General features: G+C 46.8%; 1 protein-coding gene across 1 annotated transcript in view; it reads right to left on the bottom strand.

The window, feature by feature from the left end:
- The window catches only part of XYLT1 (xylosyltransferase 1), a 343,548-nt gene that overhangs the window by 13,275 nt on the left and 311,482 nt on the right, over positions 1-18,791 (bottom strand). Inside the window, exons 9-11 of the mRNA XM_065924410.1 lie at positions 14,503-14,765; positions 7,584-7,779; positions 753-1,086 (exon numbers count right to left, since the gene is read on the bottom strand). Of these exons, the coding sequence (XP_065780482.1) occupies positions 753-1,086; positions 7,584-7,779; positions 14,503-14,765 (793 nt within the window). The remainder of the gene's footprint in view (positions 1-752; positions 1,087-7,583; positions 7,780-14,502; positions 14,766-18,791) is intronic.

Genomic DNA, 18,791 nt, shown 5'->3' with positions numbered 1-18,791 from the left:
GGCTGAACACCTTTGTATATGTGTGCATGTATATTTTCTCTCTCTTTTTTATTTCTTCTATATCAGAGATTGGCCCTTTCTCTAAAGGGCCAGATAGCAAATACTTTTGGCTCTGTGGGCAACCACTCAATGATGGCATTGTGGCCCCAAAGCAATCATAGTCAGCATGTAAATGAGTGTGACTGTGTTCCAATAAAACTTTATTTACAAAAACAGAGTGGGCTGGATTTGGCTTGTGGCTTATAGTTTGCTCTGACTCAGGGAATTTCTCAATTTGAGTATTTTTTGTATACTCAAATATGAGTGCTTTTTAAAATGTATGGCAAATATTTTCCTCTAGTATGTGATATGTCTCTTTACCCAGTGTATCATGTTTTTGATAAACAGAAATTCCTCTTTTAATTATTTTTATTTTAAAGAGTGAACAAGATTTGCTGAAACTCAATATCAGCCTGGGTTTATTTCCCATCTGTTTCAAATATGATTAGGGCCTTCTGGAAGTCCAACGGGACAGCATCTAATAAATAGGTGTCTAATACAGACAGACGACATCACCTCCATGTGCAGAGACAGGCAGAAAATTAGAAGGTTCGGTATGACAAATGAGCAGGAAAAAATCCTGAGAGGCGAGTGCTGCTCTCAAAGGCGGCCCGCATGCCCCACATCTGAGCAGCATCGCCCACCCAGGTGGAGGACCCGGGAGGGCCTTGGCAGTGGAATACTTAGCCTGCAGACATACGGGAAGCACTCACCTGGTTTGATGGGCTGCCTGTTTGAGAAGGTCAGAGGTGCAACGAGGAATTTGGTTTCTGCGACTGGTACCCAGTGGTGGAGAATTTTCACCGTCCAGACTCCCGGCCTCAGGGGCAAGTTCAGAGGGGGCTTGTAGTGGGTGAACTCGGCAGTGGATTCAATCAGGATGTCGTAGGTGGCTGCAATGATGTTGACGGGATCCACCCAGATGACAGTCACGGTCACGTTGGGGCCCTTCCCCCATTTCTGCATGCCTACCGGCTCATCCATGGGCCCCAGGAGACCCCCAAAGTTGCGGAAGAGCCGCTCCTTGGCATCCCAGTCAGTACCGACCTGAAACACAAGAGTGAATCCTGAAATCACTGGGCCTGAATGTGGGTGCTCCATCCCAGAAAGGCCTAGGATCCTGCTTTTGTTGTTGTTTAGGCACTAAGCTGTGTCCAGCTCTGTTGTGAACCCATGGACCATAGCCCATTAGGCTCCTCTGTCCATGGAATTTCCCAGGCAAGGATACTGGAGTGGGTTGCCATTTCCTCCTCCAGGGATCTTCCCGAACTAGGGATCAAACCCACATTTCCTGCACTGGCAGGTGGATTCTCTACCAGTGAGACATCAAGGAAGCCCAGGATCCTGCTTACTAGGCTTCATTTACCCATTTTACAGATGAGGAAACTGAGGCTACAATTAAGTTACTTGCTCAGTAACTTAAGGCTGGGCAGGCAGTTGGCAGGAGATCTGGGATTTGGATCTAGTCTGAAGGATAGTGGGCCTATGGTCCATTTACTTTGGGCCTCCTGTGTCTGGTTCATGGTGTGCATGTGGAATGAATGAATGACCACTTGTGGGCCATCCCAAGGAAACATAACTCCTGCCACTCAAAAAGTGCAGCTGATTTCCACTTTGGTCGTTGGCTTTCCAGATCACGTGCCTCTTTTTAGAGCAATCACTCTGAACAAGAGTGGAGCTCAGGATTTGGAGCTGCCCTGTCATAAGCTAGGAAAAAGGAGGGTCCCTCAGCATCATCTATCATATGCAGGAGTTCAGATGGCTTTCCAAGGAAGAGACAGTTTTGACTTTCCCAAAGCATCCTGAGCTGGACCCTAAGGGGAGTGATGGTTGTATGATCCATCCTTCTTGCCAGTCAGTGGGGTGTGTGTGTATAGCTTTGACCCCAGAAATCTGCTCTTGGCTTCCATCTTTCCCCTTTTGGGGATTCCAACTTATTCTCCACCCAGTATCCAGAACAACCTAGTGAAATGGCTTCTCACTGCTCAAATCCCTGTGACTGCCCCCCTGCTGAATTCCGGGGTCCAACACTGCTTGGTACACAGTCAATGCTCCATCAATCACCTAGTGAATGCATGCATGAATAACTCGGCAAAAAATGAACTAACAACATAGATCCCTGATACTAAGCTCTGTTACTATTTCAAGTCAGATGAAATTAGGGGGTCTTCTCTCCCCCAGGAGGTTTAGTATAATGTTCTGAAGACATAGCGTGTGCGTACAAGGTAGCAGGTGATGAACACACTACACGGCCTGTACTGCTTCTGTGGTCCTTCCATGAGCATCTCTGATGTGTGTGTGTGTGGGGGGGGGGCGGTGAGGAGTGGTGCAGGTGTCAGTAAACACGTCTACACCTTGAGCAGACTTCACACGTGCAGTGCAAATACGAGCTGGTTTATTTTTTCATTGTTTCTGCCATGAGTTACTTTACCCATTCCTAAGACACAGGGCTCCATGGCTAATATTTATCCAGAGTTTCTGGTGTTCCAGGCCTATTGCTAAGGGCATAGGTGCATTGATTCAGCTAACATTCCCACCTCCATCGAGGGAGCACCCTTGATCTTATTGTCACTTCACACATGAGGAAATGCTCTGAGGTTCAGAGCAGTCAGATGACTTGCTCTGGTCAATAAGGGGGATCCAGGAAGTCTGAGCCCAGGGGCTAGGTTCTTATTTACTCTTCTGTGTATTGCCTCCTATTCACTCACCCACTCATTCATTTATCCAACACAAATGTGTCAGGCAACTACCACCTACAGGGGTGGTTGTAATACACAACCACGGGCCCACAGCATGCTTCAACTTTCCGTCTTTGGACCAAGACTGACCTCGAGGAGCTGTCCTCAGGGCAGCAGAGGGAGTCATGAATAGCAGCAGCTGATCTCTCAGAGGACGAGCAGGGACTGCTCCTCCTGAGGACCCCTGGAGCCTAGCACAGTGGCTGGAACAAAGGAGGAGTGAGAACAACACTGTCTATTGAGGGAATAAATGAAGGAGCGAGCAGGAGGTAAGCCAGGCCCCAAGTCACAGAGATTTTTCTAGAGATGTCCCATTCTGTGACTCCATACCATCCTTTCCAGTTCCTTCCCGTTGTTCCTTAGTCCAGTCTCTCCTCCTGTCCTGACCTGCAAGGTCTGGTGTTTTTTCATCCAGTTTCCAGCTTCACCTACATCCCTCCCTCCTCCTCCACTCCCCCCTGTCCAGGCCACCCTGGAACAATCTCTGCGCTTCTGCCAGAAGGACTGTCACACCCCCTGATCTTGTGTCTGTGCCTGGCCCTCTCTCAGGTTGGGTCTTCTTTCCTTCCTCACTCTTCTCCTAGCCAGCTCATTATCCAGCTCTCAGCCCAGGTGTCACCACTACTGGGAAGCCTGCCTTGCTTATAGGCACCCCTGACATTCTTGTCTAAGCTTAGCTTTTTATTTATGTAGTTATTTAGTGCAGTATCACATTCTAATTGACATGCCTCTCTCCATGGGTCAAAACTCTCGACTGCATGAAGGCAGGGACCATATCTGGCTTGTCCACCAAAATATCACTAGTATCTAAAACAATGCTGAGCACACAGTAGGTTCTCAGTCTTTGTCAAACCATCCATTATCTATATACATTATGAATGATTAGGGGCTGAGAATATGGGCAAAGAGATTAATGATCACAAAATTACTTTGGGATCCTACTTAATGGAGGGATTTATGACCAATTAGGGGATTATTCTCCAAAGAAATGGGGGTGAACAATTCTCTTAAGTTTGAGTTTTATAACCAAGTAACCCAAGTGGAAGAGTTGTAGAGCAGCTGACAGTGGGAAACTTGAATTTGTCCTAAATCTAGGAGAGGAGGAGGAGGAAGTCAGCTGCCGTCTTCAGCACAAGGGGACATAGGGCTGTCCAAGAAGGGTCCCATTGCTATCACATGTCTGCGGCTCAAGATCTCACCTGACCTCACTGTGGAAGTCCACTGCCATTCACCATCAAGTGATCAATTACTCAAATTTAAGTATGTATTGCAGTTCAAGCTCAATATATTGCTCCCCAGCTTCAAGCCTACCACGACTTCTTTCCCCCTGCACCTAAAATGCAATTCAAACTTCTTTCCAGAGCCTGTGAAACCCCTCATGATCTGTACCCTGTCCTCCCGAGACCTTCCTCCTGCTCACTGGCCATGCCAAGCTCCTTCCTGGGGCCTCAGGACCTTTGCACATGCTCTTCTCTTGGAAGATCCCAGAGTGTTCCAGGTCTCCCCACCACTGACTCCTTTACAGGTTTCAACTCTGAAGTTACCTCATTAGAAATGCCTTCCTGAATGACTCACTCCATCAATGTGTAACCCAGCAAGACCTTATGGGGCCTCCTCAGGACAGATCCCCTAGGTCCTTCACCTGCCTCTTGCCTGTAATAAAAACTTTAGCCTCCAAGACCTTCTTCAAGTTCTAAAGAATGAATTTAGTCAGAGGTGTGAGAAAATGCAGAAAGAAAGGAAAACAGTCAAGTGAGGCAAAATAATAATAGTTTAGCCATTAAATGAAGTCGAGGATCTTTTAGTTCCTCCTCAAGGACAATAGATAATATTCTGAGCCATATCCTTGAGCCTTTTCACAGGTACTGAAATCCCCAGCAGGTGGAAGAAGTTAACTGTATGCTGCCCACAAGCACAGAGAACACAGAACCGTTGGAATCAGAAGGTTGATGATGTTGATTCCTGATTACCTCACCACCAACCAAATCAGAAGAACATCTATGAGCTGGTCATGTACCCCACAAGTGCCCTCGCTCACCCTGTCTTTAAAAAACTTTCCCTGAAAGCTATCTGGGAGTTTGGACTTTTTGAACACTAGCTGCCTGGTCTCTTTGCTTGGTACCTGCAATAAACACCACACTTTTCCTTCACCACAACCCTAGGTCAATAGACTAGCTTTACTGAGTGTGGGTGAGTGGACCCAAGTTTGTTGTGGTAACAGAAAGCTGTCCCACCAGCCTGTCAAACCCTCAGAAAACATGGATGAAGTCTTATTTTCTTTATAATCCTTGTCATTAACTGGAATGAAATTAACTGTAATTTCATTCACTTATTTGCTCAATCACTGGCTGGCTGTCCCAGTAAACAGCAATGCTACGACAACAAGGATCTGGTCTGTTCAGTTCATCACTGCCCCTCCCACCCTCACACATCATAGGCACTCGGGGGCTGCCTGCTGAAGGAAGGAGAATCCTTCCTCTATGCCATGAGCATGGGACTCCCAGGGATGGAGTGTGTGAACCAGGCCCTATGCAAAGCCCCAGGACCATGTGACCTGATGGAGATTCTCAACAGCCCACAAAGTGGCCCTGGACTTGGTTCCCTCCTTCTTGTCCAACTTTACACCATTTACCTTAAAACCAAGAAAAAAATTCACGACACCAGTTTCAAGGCTCCCAGAACCCCACGCTGTTCCTCTGCCAGAGATCCAGGTGGTTCCCACACCCAGGGTACCAGAGCTATAGCACAAGCCCTCACTAATCACTGGTCATGGAGTGGCCAACATCTGTCACTGCCAGAAGTGCCCAGTCACCCACCAGGCTGATAAACAGGGAGAGCCCAGGGACCAGGCATCCATCTCCTTAATGGGACATTAATGTCTTCAATCGGCTGCGTGGGCCCCCAGCACAGACTCCAACTGGGGCAGCATCTAATTGCTCCTTGACACCAGTAATTTATGAAGTGGGCTCCCACAGAACTCGGATCCAGCCAATCCATTTGGAGTCCTAATTGAAAATGGTGGCTTGGGGTTTCCCTGGTGGTCCAGCGGTTAAGAACCTGCCTTGCAATGCAAGGGGCGCCTGTTTGATACCTTGTCCGGGAAGATTCCACATTGTAATGGAGCAACTAAACCCGTGTGCCAGAACTATGGAGCTAGTGCTCCAGGGACCCTGAGCCTCAACTACTGAAGCACGTGTGCCCTAGAGCAAGAGCCCTGCAACAAGAGAGGCCACCGCAATGAGAAGCCTGAGCACTGCAACAGAAAGATCCACTATGGCTAAATAAATACACAAATCTTTTCAAAGAAAATGGTAGGTTAACAAGAAATCTCCACCCCTGCCTGTGCAGTGCTCATCCAGTCAGGCCTAGGTCAGCCAGGCAGGGCCACAGGGGCTGGAAAATGTAAGCAGGTCAGATGCTTCCTCCCACCCAACTCCTGGCCCCCAAGATTCTCCATATTCTATGATCAGACTCTTTACCCCTAACCCAGCAGCCAAATTCACTGGGAATGCTGCACTCCAGGGATGGACCACCTCTTTAGCTACTTGCTGACACGGGGAAGGAAGAAATCAGGTGCTGGAGTTTTGTGTGGGCAACGCTCACCAAGCTGGGTCATGCCTCCCCTTCCCACCAGCATCACTATCCAGGCACATACACTCACTCATTCAGAAATCCTGTTCGCATCTACAAAGGCTGTGTCCTCTTCGATGTGGTGAGGATACAGCAGTGAGAGAGTGCTGCAGTCTCTGCTCTCTTGCAGACAATCACCAAGTGATCAGAGAAATCAACAAGGTCATTTGAGATAATAAACGCTAAGAAACATAAAATAGCCATGAACTGGGTGAAAAATTGTGACAAAAGTGGGTGGGCATGGAAGGCTTCTCTGAAGGTGCACTATTTGATTTAAGATCAGAATGACCAAAGGAAAAAGGTGAAAACCTGGGGGAAAGTATTCTGGGCAGGAGGATCAGTGTGTGACAAGCTTGAGGCAGGAAAGAACTTGGAATATGGATAAAGATGCAAGAAGTGTGAGTGGGAAAGAGAGTGGGTCCTGGGTGAGACTGGAGAGGCAGACAGAGGCCAGATTATGTAGATTTCAGGCCTCAAGATGGTGTTGATGTTACAAGGGAGGTGCTAGATGAATCCATCTCCCAAGGCAGAAAAATAACTAAAAGCCAATGTAGTCCTGGGAGGTAGGAACCGCGTTCCATGGATCCAGGCATTCATGTATCAGACTATCTGTCCATCTACTGACACCTCTGTCCAATCCTTTATGCATGCATGCATCCACCACTCATCCATTCAATGACTGACCTGGTGATTACTCTGAGTTAAGCCCTATTCTAGGAACTGGGGAGACAAAAACACAGTTAAGCAAGGGATTTGTGGCCTACGCGACCTGGATTCAGTGTTGAGCTCTTCTGCTTCCTAGTTATGATCCAGAAAATTATTGACTCTCTATAGGCCTCAGTTCTCCAATCTGTAAGATGGGACTAATGCCACAACTTCATTAGGAAACTGGTTTGTTATTGGTTTATTACTAACACAGGATTAGAAGGAATCACTAATTAGGGTAAAAACGGAAAAGGAATAGAAGTTCTACTCTAAAGATATACCAGGGCTCCAGGCTGGTTGGTGCACTGATACGCACCACCCCGGACCTTCTCCAGGCACAGGGCAAGCTTATCTTTGGGGTTCTTCAAGGCACCTTCTCCTCCATTTCCAACTACAAGTGTCAGAGCAGGAATAGAACCCAGCAACAGTGTGGCCAGAGGCAATGTAGTGAGAGAGTCTTTGGCCTCCTACCTCGGAAAACTGAAGCCTCCCAAAGTCGCTAGGTGGGCTGGCAATCTTGAAGACTTTCTTCGGCATCACCCATGTCTCCAGGGTCTCGAGTTTGCTCACGGCCAGGTTTGTAGCATGGTGCTTGATAAGAAAGCCCTGGAAACGGTCAGCAAGGAAGTAGAGGTGGACAGAGGCAGGGTGGCCCATTGGATAGTACCTGAAAAACATGCACAGGCTCATGCAAGGTCATGGGTCAGGACTGGATGCATGTCAGTCACGATGGGGCTCCCCACCCATCATGCCGATCCTGTTCCCAAGAGAACCCCCACTTTATACAAAGCTCACCATACTCCTGAAGGCTGTACCCCATGTTTCTAGGATCTCAATAACTATTAACAATAACTTTCCTGCTGATCATAAGTGTAAAACACATGGACTGTATGAAAGCACAATTATGAAAATAAAAATGGCTACTTTGGATGCTTCTTCCATGTTGTTGTTGAGCTGCTAACAGCAGCTAACTAATAAGTCGTGTCCAACTCTTTGCGACCCCATGGACTGCAGCATGCCAGGCTTCCCTGTCCTCCACTATCTCCCAGAGTTTGCTCAAGTTCATGTCCATTGGGTCGGTGATGCTATCTGACTATCTCATCCACTGCTGCCCCCTTGTCCTTTTGCCTTCAATCTTTCCCAGCATCAGGGATAGACGATGTCAATTCACAGATATATTCGGTGATCCTCTGGTGCTGGGTGCTGAGAAGCAACAATGGTGTGCAAACAATATCATCATGACATATTTCCTTTCAGCCTTATTTTCTATGCACATATTTACATAAATTCTCTATAGCTGGGATCATAATATACACACTGACTCTATCCTGGTTTTGCTTCATAGTATTTCCTGATCATTATCATGTCTTTGAATAGTCTCTGAAAACAGGATTTTTGTGTGTGTATACATTATTCCAGTGTATGTAATACCGTGACATGGAACTATAATACCAAAATATGGTTTTATAAACAAAGGAAGTTCCCCATCATTGAGTGTTCAACTTGTTTCTAATTTTTTTTTGCCATTCTAAACAATGCTGCGGTAAGCATCCTTGAGCAAAAATGTTTTGGGAAACATCTTTCTCCTTCTCTAATCTCCAAGAGGCTCTTGATGTCTGCTGTCCAAGTTTATCAGAAAGCTTGTTCCAATTTACACTCTCACCATCCTTTTCACCAATTAACTGGGTATGATGCTTAAAAAGTATTGCCAATCTGAGATAAATACATACATAGACAAATAGCATGTTTTAAGATGCAGGTCTTTGATCCACAAAGATTTCTGGCTGAAAGGGGCAGGGAAGCTAAACAGAGGCCCAGAGGAGGGAGGAGAGCAGACAGAGAAGGAAGGACGAGCGTGGACAAGCCTAGATCTCTGTCCTTCCTGGCTGTAAAATGAAAAGCTGCCGCCTTCTGCACTGTGTAAGGTGCAGGGCACTGAGAGGATGCTTGTGGTTCCAGCATTCCACAAATCACTGTCCCGCTCACTTCCTTCCCTCTGGTCCTCCCCTGGAGTTTAAGGCTTTACGTCTGATTATAACAGGGAAGCTGCCTTCCTGTGTTATGTGTCTCCTGAAATCACTGCCTTGTTATCAGATGCCTTGGGGGCTCTGAGCAAAAAAACCTGCCCCGTCTTCAGACTGCTCACCACACATTCCCGGCCATCGCAGGTCCACTTGGGTCTGGATTTTGGAAGCAGAAAACCCTCTCTCAGGACTGTGCTGCAGAACTTGCTGCCATGATGGAATGTTCTACATCTGCACCGTCCAGCCCAGTAACCCTAACCACTGCTGATGACGGAGCTCTAGACATACGGCTGGTGTAACTGAGGGACCGCATTTTAAATTTGAGTTAATTTAAACTTAAATGACTCCTTGTGGAGACAGCATAGATGGTGCTGTGAAAGTGGCCAGGGGTTGCCTGCATTGATGTCCCCAAATTGTCACTTCTGTCTCTTTCCCACGTGACTTGATGGGTTTCCTTGCACCAGTGAGGTGAGTCTATTCCCCCTTCTCAAATCTGCTTTGGCCAGCAGAAGATGAGGTATAGTGCCCATTCTGAGTCAGGATCCCAGGTAGCCTTGCACATTTTCCCATCCCCTTCGTGCTCCTCTGTACTCACGGTGAGACCACAGGTGGGCTAATGTGTGGGAAGATGAGGTGTTTGGAGCAGAGCCGAGCCACCCCAGGTATCCCAGCCGAAGCCATCCTAGATCCACCAACAACTCCCAGCCAAGAGCAACAAAGCCTCCCTCCTGACCCACCCCTGGCTACAGAAGCGGGAGAGACGCCAGCAGAGCCCAGGAACACTGCTCAGCTCACCTGCAAGCCTGTAAATGCTTATGGTTTCAAAACACGGACTTGGGGCTTGTTTGTTACGTGACATTATTGCAATGGATAAATAACACACTGTCAGTGCTTGCTCTGTAATGTGGGTGGACTAGTGAAAGTTGAAGAAAAGCAGGAGAAAGTATTACCATGGAAGTCAAAAGAAGCAAGTGTTTCCAGAAGGAGGCAGTCAGTTGTATGGGATGCTGCTAAGGGGTCAGGTAAATAAGCGATGGTCAAGAAATCCAAGAGTTAACCTTGCATTGCTCATGTTCCTTCTTCCAAGAAATCCTGTTCTCTCCACCTGAATCCATTCTCTACTGTCTTGTGCATGGCCAGCATCCTGGTCCAAGCCACCATCAAGTCTTACCTGGACCTTTGCTGGAGCAGCCTTACTTATCTTCCTCCTATTTTTGTCTGCTGTAACAGATTCTCAGAGTAGCCATATCTGTCATCCCTTCCTTAAATACCACAAGGGGCTCTGCTTATGCTTGGATAAAACTCAAACTCCTTACTTGGTCTACAAGGTCCTACCTCTTTCTCTAGCCTCATTTAGTCTCCCTTTGTCCCAACTGACCACCTTCTAACTAAGTGGACCTTATTTTCGAGTCTTGAACACCCTAAGCTCATTTCTAGCCCAGGGCACAGGACATTCTCTCTGCGGGGGATGCTCTTTTCCTCTACTGATTGCATGGTGGGCTCTGCCTTATCTTTTTGGCTAAATGTTACCATCTCAGAGAGATCTTCCTTGACTGCTGAATGTTAAGTCACCAACTCACTGCTGTTACTTGAGCTTATCTTCATTCTCAGCAGAGCATTTATCTTTAGAGACTTTCATTCTTGCTGCTGTGAGCTGGGGTACTGCCTGTCTTCACACTAGAATAGGAGGGACTTGAGCTTGGGGCCTGGTCTGTCTGGGTCATGGCTGAGGACCCAGGGCCCAATGCAGAGCCTGCCACATGGTAGATGCTCAATCGATACTTAAGGTTTGAGTGAAGATTCTAGAAGGATATTCTCCTGAACCCTTTGCTTCTAAGATACATCTAGGGAACCTGCAACCAGGACAGATCACAAAGTCCACTGGTACCTCCTCTACACTGTATATGGTAATTAAGTAATTAAAACTGAGAGGAGAGTTGTAACTAGATGCGCTAGAAGATACCAGAGGCAATACAAGAGAACCTAAATGATGCCTCTGGTGCATTTGCTTGGCCCAAAGGTGTTTTTATTTCTTTCTTTTTTTTTTAATTTCTTATTTAAATGAGGTGGGCATTAAAAAATTTGGGAAGCTCACACAAAAATGTGGATTTCTAATTTGTCTGAAAAAATCAGGAGATGTGATTGGCAGCTCCAAGTCTACATTCCCACAGGGCAAGGATGTGCCAGAATTCAGCATTGGAACCCCGGGGGCCCCTGGTCCGTGGGATCAGTCCATCCTTAGCTAAGGACACATGCTTCCTGCCTAGTCCTAGACCACATTTGAACTTGAGGACCCGTAATAAAACACTGACATCCTTATCTCTGAAAGGGACTCTCAAGCAATCTTCTATTTTCTTGTTCTCTCCATCTGCCATTTTGAAATTTTCTGGATAAATGTTATCTTCTAATGAGAAAAAAAATTGATAAACATTATTTTTTATGAAAGGGTATACTATAGACTAGAAAGCCACAATGTGCATGAAATGTCCAGAGAAAATGAGATTTTTGAAATAAAGTTTTCAATTTTTCCCCAGATAGCTCTGGGGTAGGAATTTACTCTCTTTTGCCTTTTGGGATAGGGGTCCTTTGTCCTGATTTATTTTTAGGCTTGTATTAATAAATGTATTGGCTTTGCCCACAGCAAGACACAAGGGTTCCATTATAATAAAAAATGAAGTAGAAGCCAAAGGATTCCAGGCCTGAGGCAACTTGATGGCTTGCTAAATCCCAAAACAAATACCAGAAGAAAATTTCAGCAATCATAAATCACTTGGAGGTGTCTTTCAAAATTTCATCTAAGATTATTTACCTTACAAATGCTATGAAACCTAGGATTAAAACTACTCTTGAAACGATATTTGCCTTCCAAGCACCAGGCACTGTGTCGTCTACCAGGGCCACAGACTGTGGCTCCTGGGTCGGGGATTCTGCCCCTGGGCTAGCAGGGACGAAAAGACGTTCACCGATGACCCTGACCTGAGGCACGGCTGTTACTAGCAATGGGAGGGTTGAAGGAAAACCTGCTTTCAAATGAGGAGAGGTGTGGGGTGGGCTATTGGGGGAGCTCTTAGCAAGCTTCAGAGAGGATATGGCACCTGAGATGACCCTGGAACACTCAGAAAAGGCAGACTGAGGGGACAGTCAACAAGGGACAGCGCAGAGGAACTGATAAACAGCTCGTATGACCAGTGATGGAGCAAGTAGCTCACGCAGCTGTGGCTTAAGGATACTGGCAACTAAGATACCAACAATGGCATAAACATTTACTAAAGCACTTCTTATAGAAAATACTGTTAAAATGGGGATAATGATAATAAAATACATGACTAATAAAGTAGTTTTGGAGGATTATCCCCTTTAAACCTAACAACACCTTATGCTGTAAGGCTTATTATTATTCCCATTTTACAGATGAGGAAACTGAGGCTCAGGGAGGTTCAAGACTCGTCCAAGGTCAATAGCTAGTAAGAGTGGAGTTCAAATGGCAGGTTCTGGGTTTCTAACCCATTCTGGTCTTCTTTTAAAGTAAATCAGGACCAGCGGGTAGAGGAGAGAGAAGGCTGAGGGGAAAATTGCTGCAGGCATGTGGAAACCCAGCTGATCTGCATGGGGTCCCAGTCAGGAAAACCTTCCATGTTTTCAGAGTTTTGTAGAACAAAATAGTTCCTTTCCTGTCCCCCTTCCATTCTTGAGAGGAAGGAAGAGCAGAGTAAGGAGGGACACATAGAAGGCTCAGAGGAGAAAGACTGATGCTAATAATTTTTTCTTTGTTGTTTAAAGAGGAAGGTGGGAGGAGGAGGCAGAGGCAGAACAAGAAAGAGAAGTAGAGTGATTGGAGGCACTTCTGGGAGTCCATTCTCAGGAAATAATCAGAAAGGAGAAAGAAAAAAAAAGGCTTTCTGCAAAAAGATATTCATCAGAACAATGGCAACAGGAAAGGGCTGGATTAAGCAAACTCTGGAATTTCTACTCAATGGAATACCAGCGGCATTAAAAAGGGTCATTATCATTATGGAAGCTGCAGAGGAGCAAGGAGAGGAGGGGCTAATATTCCAATGCTGAGCGAAAGAAACAGGACACGTAATCCTTGCAATTATGAAATATCTGCAATGCATATTGCTGAAGAGGAAGAGAAGCAGCCCCAAATTAAAAGGGTTTGGTAGGCTTAGGGAAAGGCAGGGGAGGTGGGGGTGATGTTGAATCCTTTCCCCACCTTCCCTCTTCTTTCCATATATTCTAGAACATTCTTTCCTGAAGTATCAACTAGTACCCACCAGTGGTAGTTGATTCTAAATCTAAAGGTTACATGAACGTTTTAAGTAATGGTTCTGCCTTCCATGAGGTTACTGATTATATTTTCAGGTCTGACAATGATAGTATGGTCGTGTTTTAAGGAGTCAATTTTCAGAGACACATGAAATGTTTATGGGATTTGCTTCAATCAAACTGATCTGGGAGGAGGGGGAAAGTGGGTGAAGGCAGAGATGAAACTGCACTGGCTAGGAGTCAGTAATCACTAGAGCTGGCGATAGGAGATAGGATTTCATTTTTCTCTCCATTTAGTATATATCTGACATTTTCTAAAACAAAAAGTAAAAAAAAAAAAAAAGTTCTGTATTTTCATGATTACTTTCCATGTAAAACAAACAGAACTATCTAATATGGTGACAAAGCTTTCTTCTAAAATATGTATATTTAGCCTAAAGAATGAGTCCACAGAAAGACAGGACTTCCCTGGTGGTCCAGTGGTTAAGATTCCATGCTCCCAATGCAGGGGGCTTGGGTTTGATCCCTGGTGGAACTAGATACTGCGTGAGTGCGTGCCTGTGTGTGTGCGCGTGCGTGTGTGTGCGCGTGCGTGCGTGTGTGCGCGTGTGTTAGTCGCTCAATCGTGTCCAACTCTTTTTGATCCCCATGTACTGTACCCCACCAGGCTCCTCTACCCATGGTCCAGGCAAGAATACTGGAGTGGGTAGCCATTCCCTTTTCCAGGGGATGCCCACCCAGGGACCGAATCTGCATGAAGGCAGATCCTTTACTGTCTGACCCACCAGAGAAGCCCAGATCCCACATGCCACAACTGAAAGATAATGCATGCCGCAACTAACACCGGGTAGAGCCACATAAATTAAAAAAAAAAAATTTTTTTTTTAAAAAGAATGAGTCCACAGAAAGGAAATAAGTAGGTAAATATTAGATCTGCTATTCTGAGAAGGTAAAAGGGTGACGATGGCTGAGACAGCAAACACTCTGGACGCTGGGACGTCTGCGTGGCTGATTTTCAGGGAGAAGCACGGGCTGGAGCCGCAGCCCCCGCAGAGGAGGGCTGTCCCCCGTCCCTTGTCACCCCGACCCTCCCGGCTCACCTGCAGCTGCTCTCCCCCGGGGCGTGCAGCGACGCCTCGGCCCGGCGGAGGCCCAGGCGGGAGAAGGAGTGGTACAAGGTCAGTGCGACGTCACTCAGGCTGTGGATGCCGTCGGGCTCATCGTAGATGTTCTCCCAGTAGGAGCGGAGGCCCGGCGTGCCCGCGGGGTAGTTCCCATACAGGTAATAGTCCAGCTGCCCGATGATTTCCTGACTCACCACAGCTTCAAACTTGCGGGCAAAGAAGGTGGGCCGGGCTGTCTGCTGCGCTCGTGGGATAGAGAGAGCAGAGTCAGCCAGCGGGATGGGGGAGGTGGGCTGGAGGAGGCGAGCTCTGCCGTCCCAGCCTGTCTGGGTCCACCTCACCGTTCAGCCACCTACTACCCTCTCTGTTCGCAGTTTCCTCGTCTGTCAACAGGGTTTTAGGATTGAAAGAGTTAATATTTGTAAAGCATTGAAAGCAATGAGGGACACGGAAGTCAGCTTCATTTAAATATCTGTGAAATAATTACATCTTAGATGGTTATAGCTGGGAGGGAACTCAGAAATCATTTAGTGGGAGGTCTAGGGCAAATACCACCTACAGAAGTATTTTAGTTGTCCGGAAGAATGTTTTAAAATTGAATTAACTGGCAACAATTTTATAAGTGGAAGAGTTTGTGGAAACTTTTGGCTTCCCTTGAAAAAGAAATGATCTGGCAATGGTAGGCCTACGTTCCTGCATGGTAACAGATAGCTAAAGCTGAATAGAGGCTGTCCCTTTGGATGGGTATGGGCCTTGTGGCTCACCACAGTCCCTACCACTCCCTACTGTCTCCTGGGCATTATAATCAACTTACAGACTCACAGGGAACACCCTGGATTTATTGGTCAGAATCCCTGGAAGTGAGGCTTAGAAATCTGTACTCTTAACAGGCTTTGAAGGTGATTCGTTTGCTCACTAGGGTGTGAGGACAAGGCAAACGACATCTGAGCTGGCTGCACATCGGTCGCCTAAACAGCTTTAAAATATTCAGACTCTGGAGTCCTTCCCCAGACCTACTGAGTCAACATCTCTGAAGATGAGCTTTAGGAATCTGTATCCAAATAAAAGGCTCCCAGGTGATTATGCTACATGTTTGAGGGCTACTTATGTAAACCAACTTTTCAAGGCGGCTGAGTGCCTGAGAGGGAAAGGGACTTATCTAAGGTCACACAGTAAGGTAATGGGAGAGCCAGGATTCAGATCCAGGGTCACGGGCGAGAGAAGTGAAGTACTGAGCACTTGTTATCTACCAGGTCTTAAACCATGGTCTGGGGCAAGATCAACAAACCTTTTCAGCAAAATGCCAGACAATAAATATTTCCAGCTTTGCAACTACTCTGCTCTCAGAGTGTGAATGCAGCCACAGACAAACTGGAAAATGAATGGGTTTGTGGCCGTGCTCCAAAGTAAGTCATTTACAAAAACGGAGCAGGCTGGATCAGCCCGGATCAGCCCAGGGGCTGTAGCTTGCTGACCTCTGGTCTGGGGCTATGGAAACAACTAAACCACAGACCCTTCCTTTGAGAGGCTTGTGATCTTGTGCAAATTTTGACCTTCATTTAGGTCTAGCATTGTTTTCACTTCAGTGCATTAACAGCAACAATAATGACAATAAAAATTCATCATATACTATACGCAGAGCATTGCATTTTGTCATTATCTCTAACCTCCCAATATCTCCACAAAGCAGGTGCTATGACTCCTATTTTACAGATGAGGAAACACAACTTAGAGAAGGGAAGGGATAATGTACAAACACACAGTCATAAGATTCAAACCCAGATGACCCTAAAACCCAAATTCTATTGACTATATCATCTTAGGATCACACTGCTAGTCAAGTGAATCTGAAGTCCTAATAACAAAAACTCTTGTTAATGTTTTGGAATATCCCATCTGGTCTCTGCTTCACAGAAACCTGGGACACCCACCTGGGACACCCACCCCTACCTTTTCTCTGCAGTTGAGGGGTTAGCTCAGTTCCCTTATATGAGCATTAAAAAGAGCCAGACCATGTGGGTTCAAATTCTCACTCTATGTCTTTCTAGCTATATATGTCTTTGGGGGAAGTCATCCAGGGCCTCAGTTTTCCAATCTTTAAAATGGGTACAATAATAATATGGATAGTTAGCATAGAATCTGACACACAGTGTTAGCAGCTATTATGAGACTGTTATCACTACATCTTTAAGTCTGCTACAGGGACTTCTAAGTCTTCACTTTCTGGAGGCAGAACACCAGAGTCAGTGGCAGGGCAGCCTCCTTTCTCTTCCCAAGATTCTCTGATCACACCTGGAGCTCCTAAAAAGCACATTTCTATGTTTGTAGTTCTCGTCCTTGGAGTTTTTTCCATAAGAACTCAGAGTTCCTTACAGGCAGCAGTTTCTTGAGTCTAGACACTGAGAAATATTCTTGATCTGTGTTTGCTGTGAATTGAAGAGCTGCGAGCATGTGACTCGGTCTCTATGTTGGCTCATCTTTATCAGTGACCACGATGTCCCCAGGATGCTGGGACTGGAATAGAAATGCTGCTGCCCTGGAGTGGCCCAAGAGGGGCAGTGCACCCAAGAATTGCACCATCTCCTTGCTCTAAATGATGAAGGTCCTTTGCAGTGAGGGTGAAAGCTGATCCTCTACAAAAGTGGGAATTGTTCTGTTTCTTTTATCCCCTTTTGAACAGGTCAAATATTCCCCTTGCCACCCCTTTCTGCTCAGCAGACCCTTTATGCACAGACAATGGAGCTAAAATGTCACCCAAGTTCACCCAACCTCAATGAACATGGGTTTGAGGAGGCCCTCTGGGTAGCTTTCAGTCTGCCACCAAACACAGGCCTAAAGAATACTCATTGCAGCAACTGCGTACATGGGTGAAAGGCGTTAGGTGGGAATCTTGAGGGAATATGAATGATGGGACAAAACCCGCTGTGTATTCCGCATTCCACCAGGCGTGGAATCAGGTTGGCAGCAAGGTCTGGTGGAAAAAGCTCGGGTCTGGACCTGGAAACACCCGCGTGGGACCTCCCACTCTACCACTCCACTACTGCGTGTCCATGGACAAGTAAGTCCCCCCTCTGTGCCTTGGTTTCCCCACCTACACAATGGAGATGATTTCTACCCAGTGAAGCCAACGCCTGCAGAGAACCTGGCACACAGAAGACCCCAACCCCATGCTTCACAAACAGAACAGCCTCCCTGTTGCCTGGGGATCTTGTTAAAATGCAGATTCTGACTCAGCAGGCCAGGAGCAGCAGAGATTCTGCATCTCTAACAAGCTCCCTGGTGATGCTGATGCTACTGTTCCGAGGAGCCGGGCTAAGAGGCTGGAAGCTTCATGGGGGCAGTCTGGGTCCTCCCCTGGATGGTTCAGTGATGTGCCAGGCGAGGTAGCAGGGACACTTTGGATTGGGTTATCAGCCCGGCACTGTTGTCCCCGCCCTAAACACCCTCCATTACCCCTAGTTAGTGGTTTGGGGAGCAGCATATCATCCCCACGTGGTAGCTCTAGTGGCCTCAGAGTGACCTGTGAATGTGTAGCCTTCTGTATATGCTCTGGGCAGCTGAGGCTGAGCATGGTGAGGAGGAGAAGAGGAAGAATTCAGGGTGCTGGCCTGGAAGGAGCAGAAGGTATACTCACATGGGATGGAAATAGGTTGCCATCCTGAACAGGTCTGGGGTTCAAGGCTCACGGGGCTCATGGGAAGCACACGGACACTGGCCACCCTCCTGCCTCTCCTCTCCCCAGAGCATGAACTGCTGGGCCCTGCAGGGATACCCGTGATGGCAAGAACCTTTCTTCTTGTTACTCCTTTAAGTTCACAGAGCACAGTGGTTTACAAACCTGGCTGCTCATCAGAACTTCCCAAAGTCTGCTACATTAAAAATAAAAATCCCTGAGCCTCGCTGGAGATCAGAAGTTCTTGACTGGGGATGTGTTTGCCCCCAGTGGATATCTGGTGATATCTGAAGACATTCTAGTTGTCATGTCTGCAGGGTGCTACTGGATCCCCACGGGGACATTAAACAGCGACATCCTGGTTGTCACAGTGGAGGATGAGATGCTTCTGGAATCTAGCGGGCGGAGGACAGGGAAGCTGCTTAAACATCCTATATCCCTCCACCCTAACACAGAATTATCCAGCCACAATGTCAAGGGTGCTGAAGGTTGAGAAACTCTGCCCTCCAACCAAGTTTGTACCCGGAAATGTATTTTAAACAAATATTTCAGGAGATTCTGATCAAAAGGCAGCATAGAGAAATGGACGCAA

The sequence above is a fragment of the Muntiacus reevesi genome, chromosome 2, assembly GCF_963930625.1.
Source record: "Muntiacus reevesi chromosome 2, mMunRee1.1, whole genome shotgun sequence".
Classification (NCBI taxonomy): Eukaryota; Metazoa; Chordata; class Mammalia; order Artiodactyla; family Cervidae; genus Muntiacus; species Muntiacus reevesi.
Note: the sequence above shows the minus strand (reverse complement) of the source record. Positions and strands in the feature narration are given on the sequence as shown.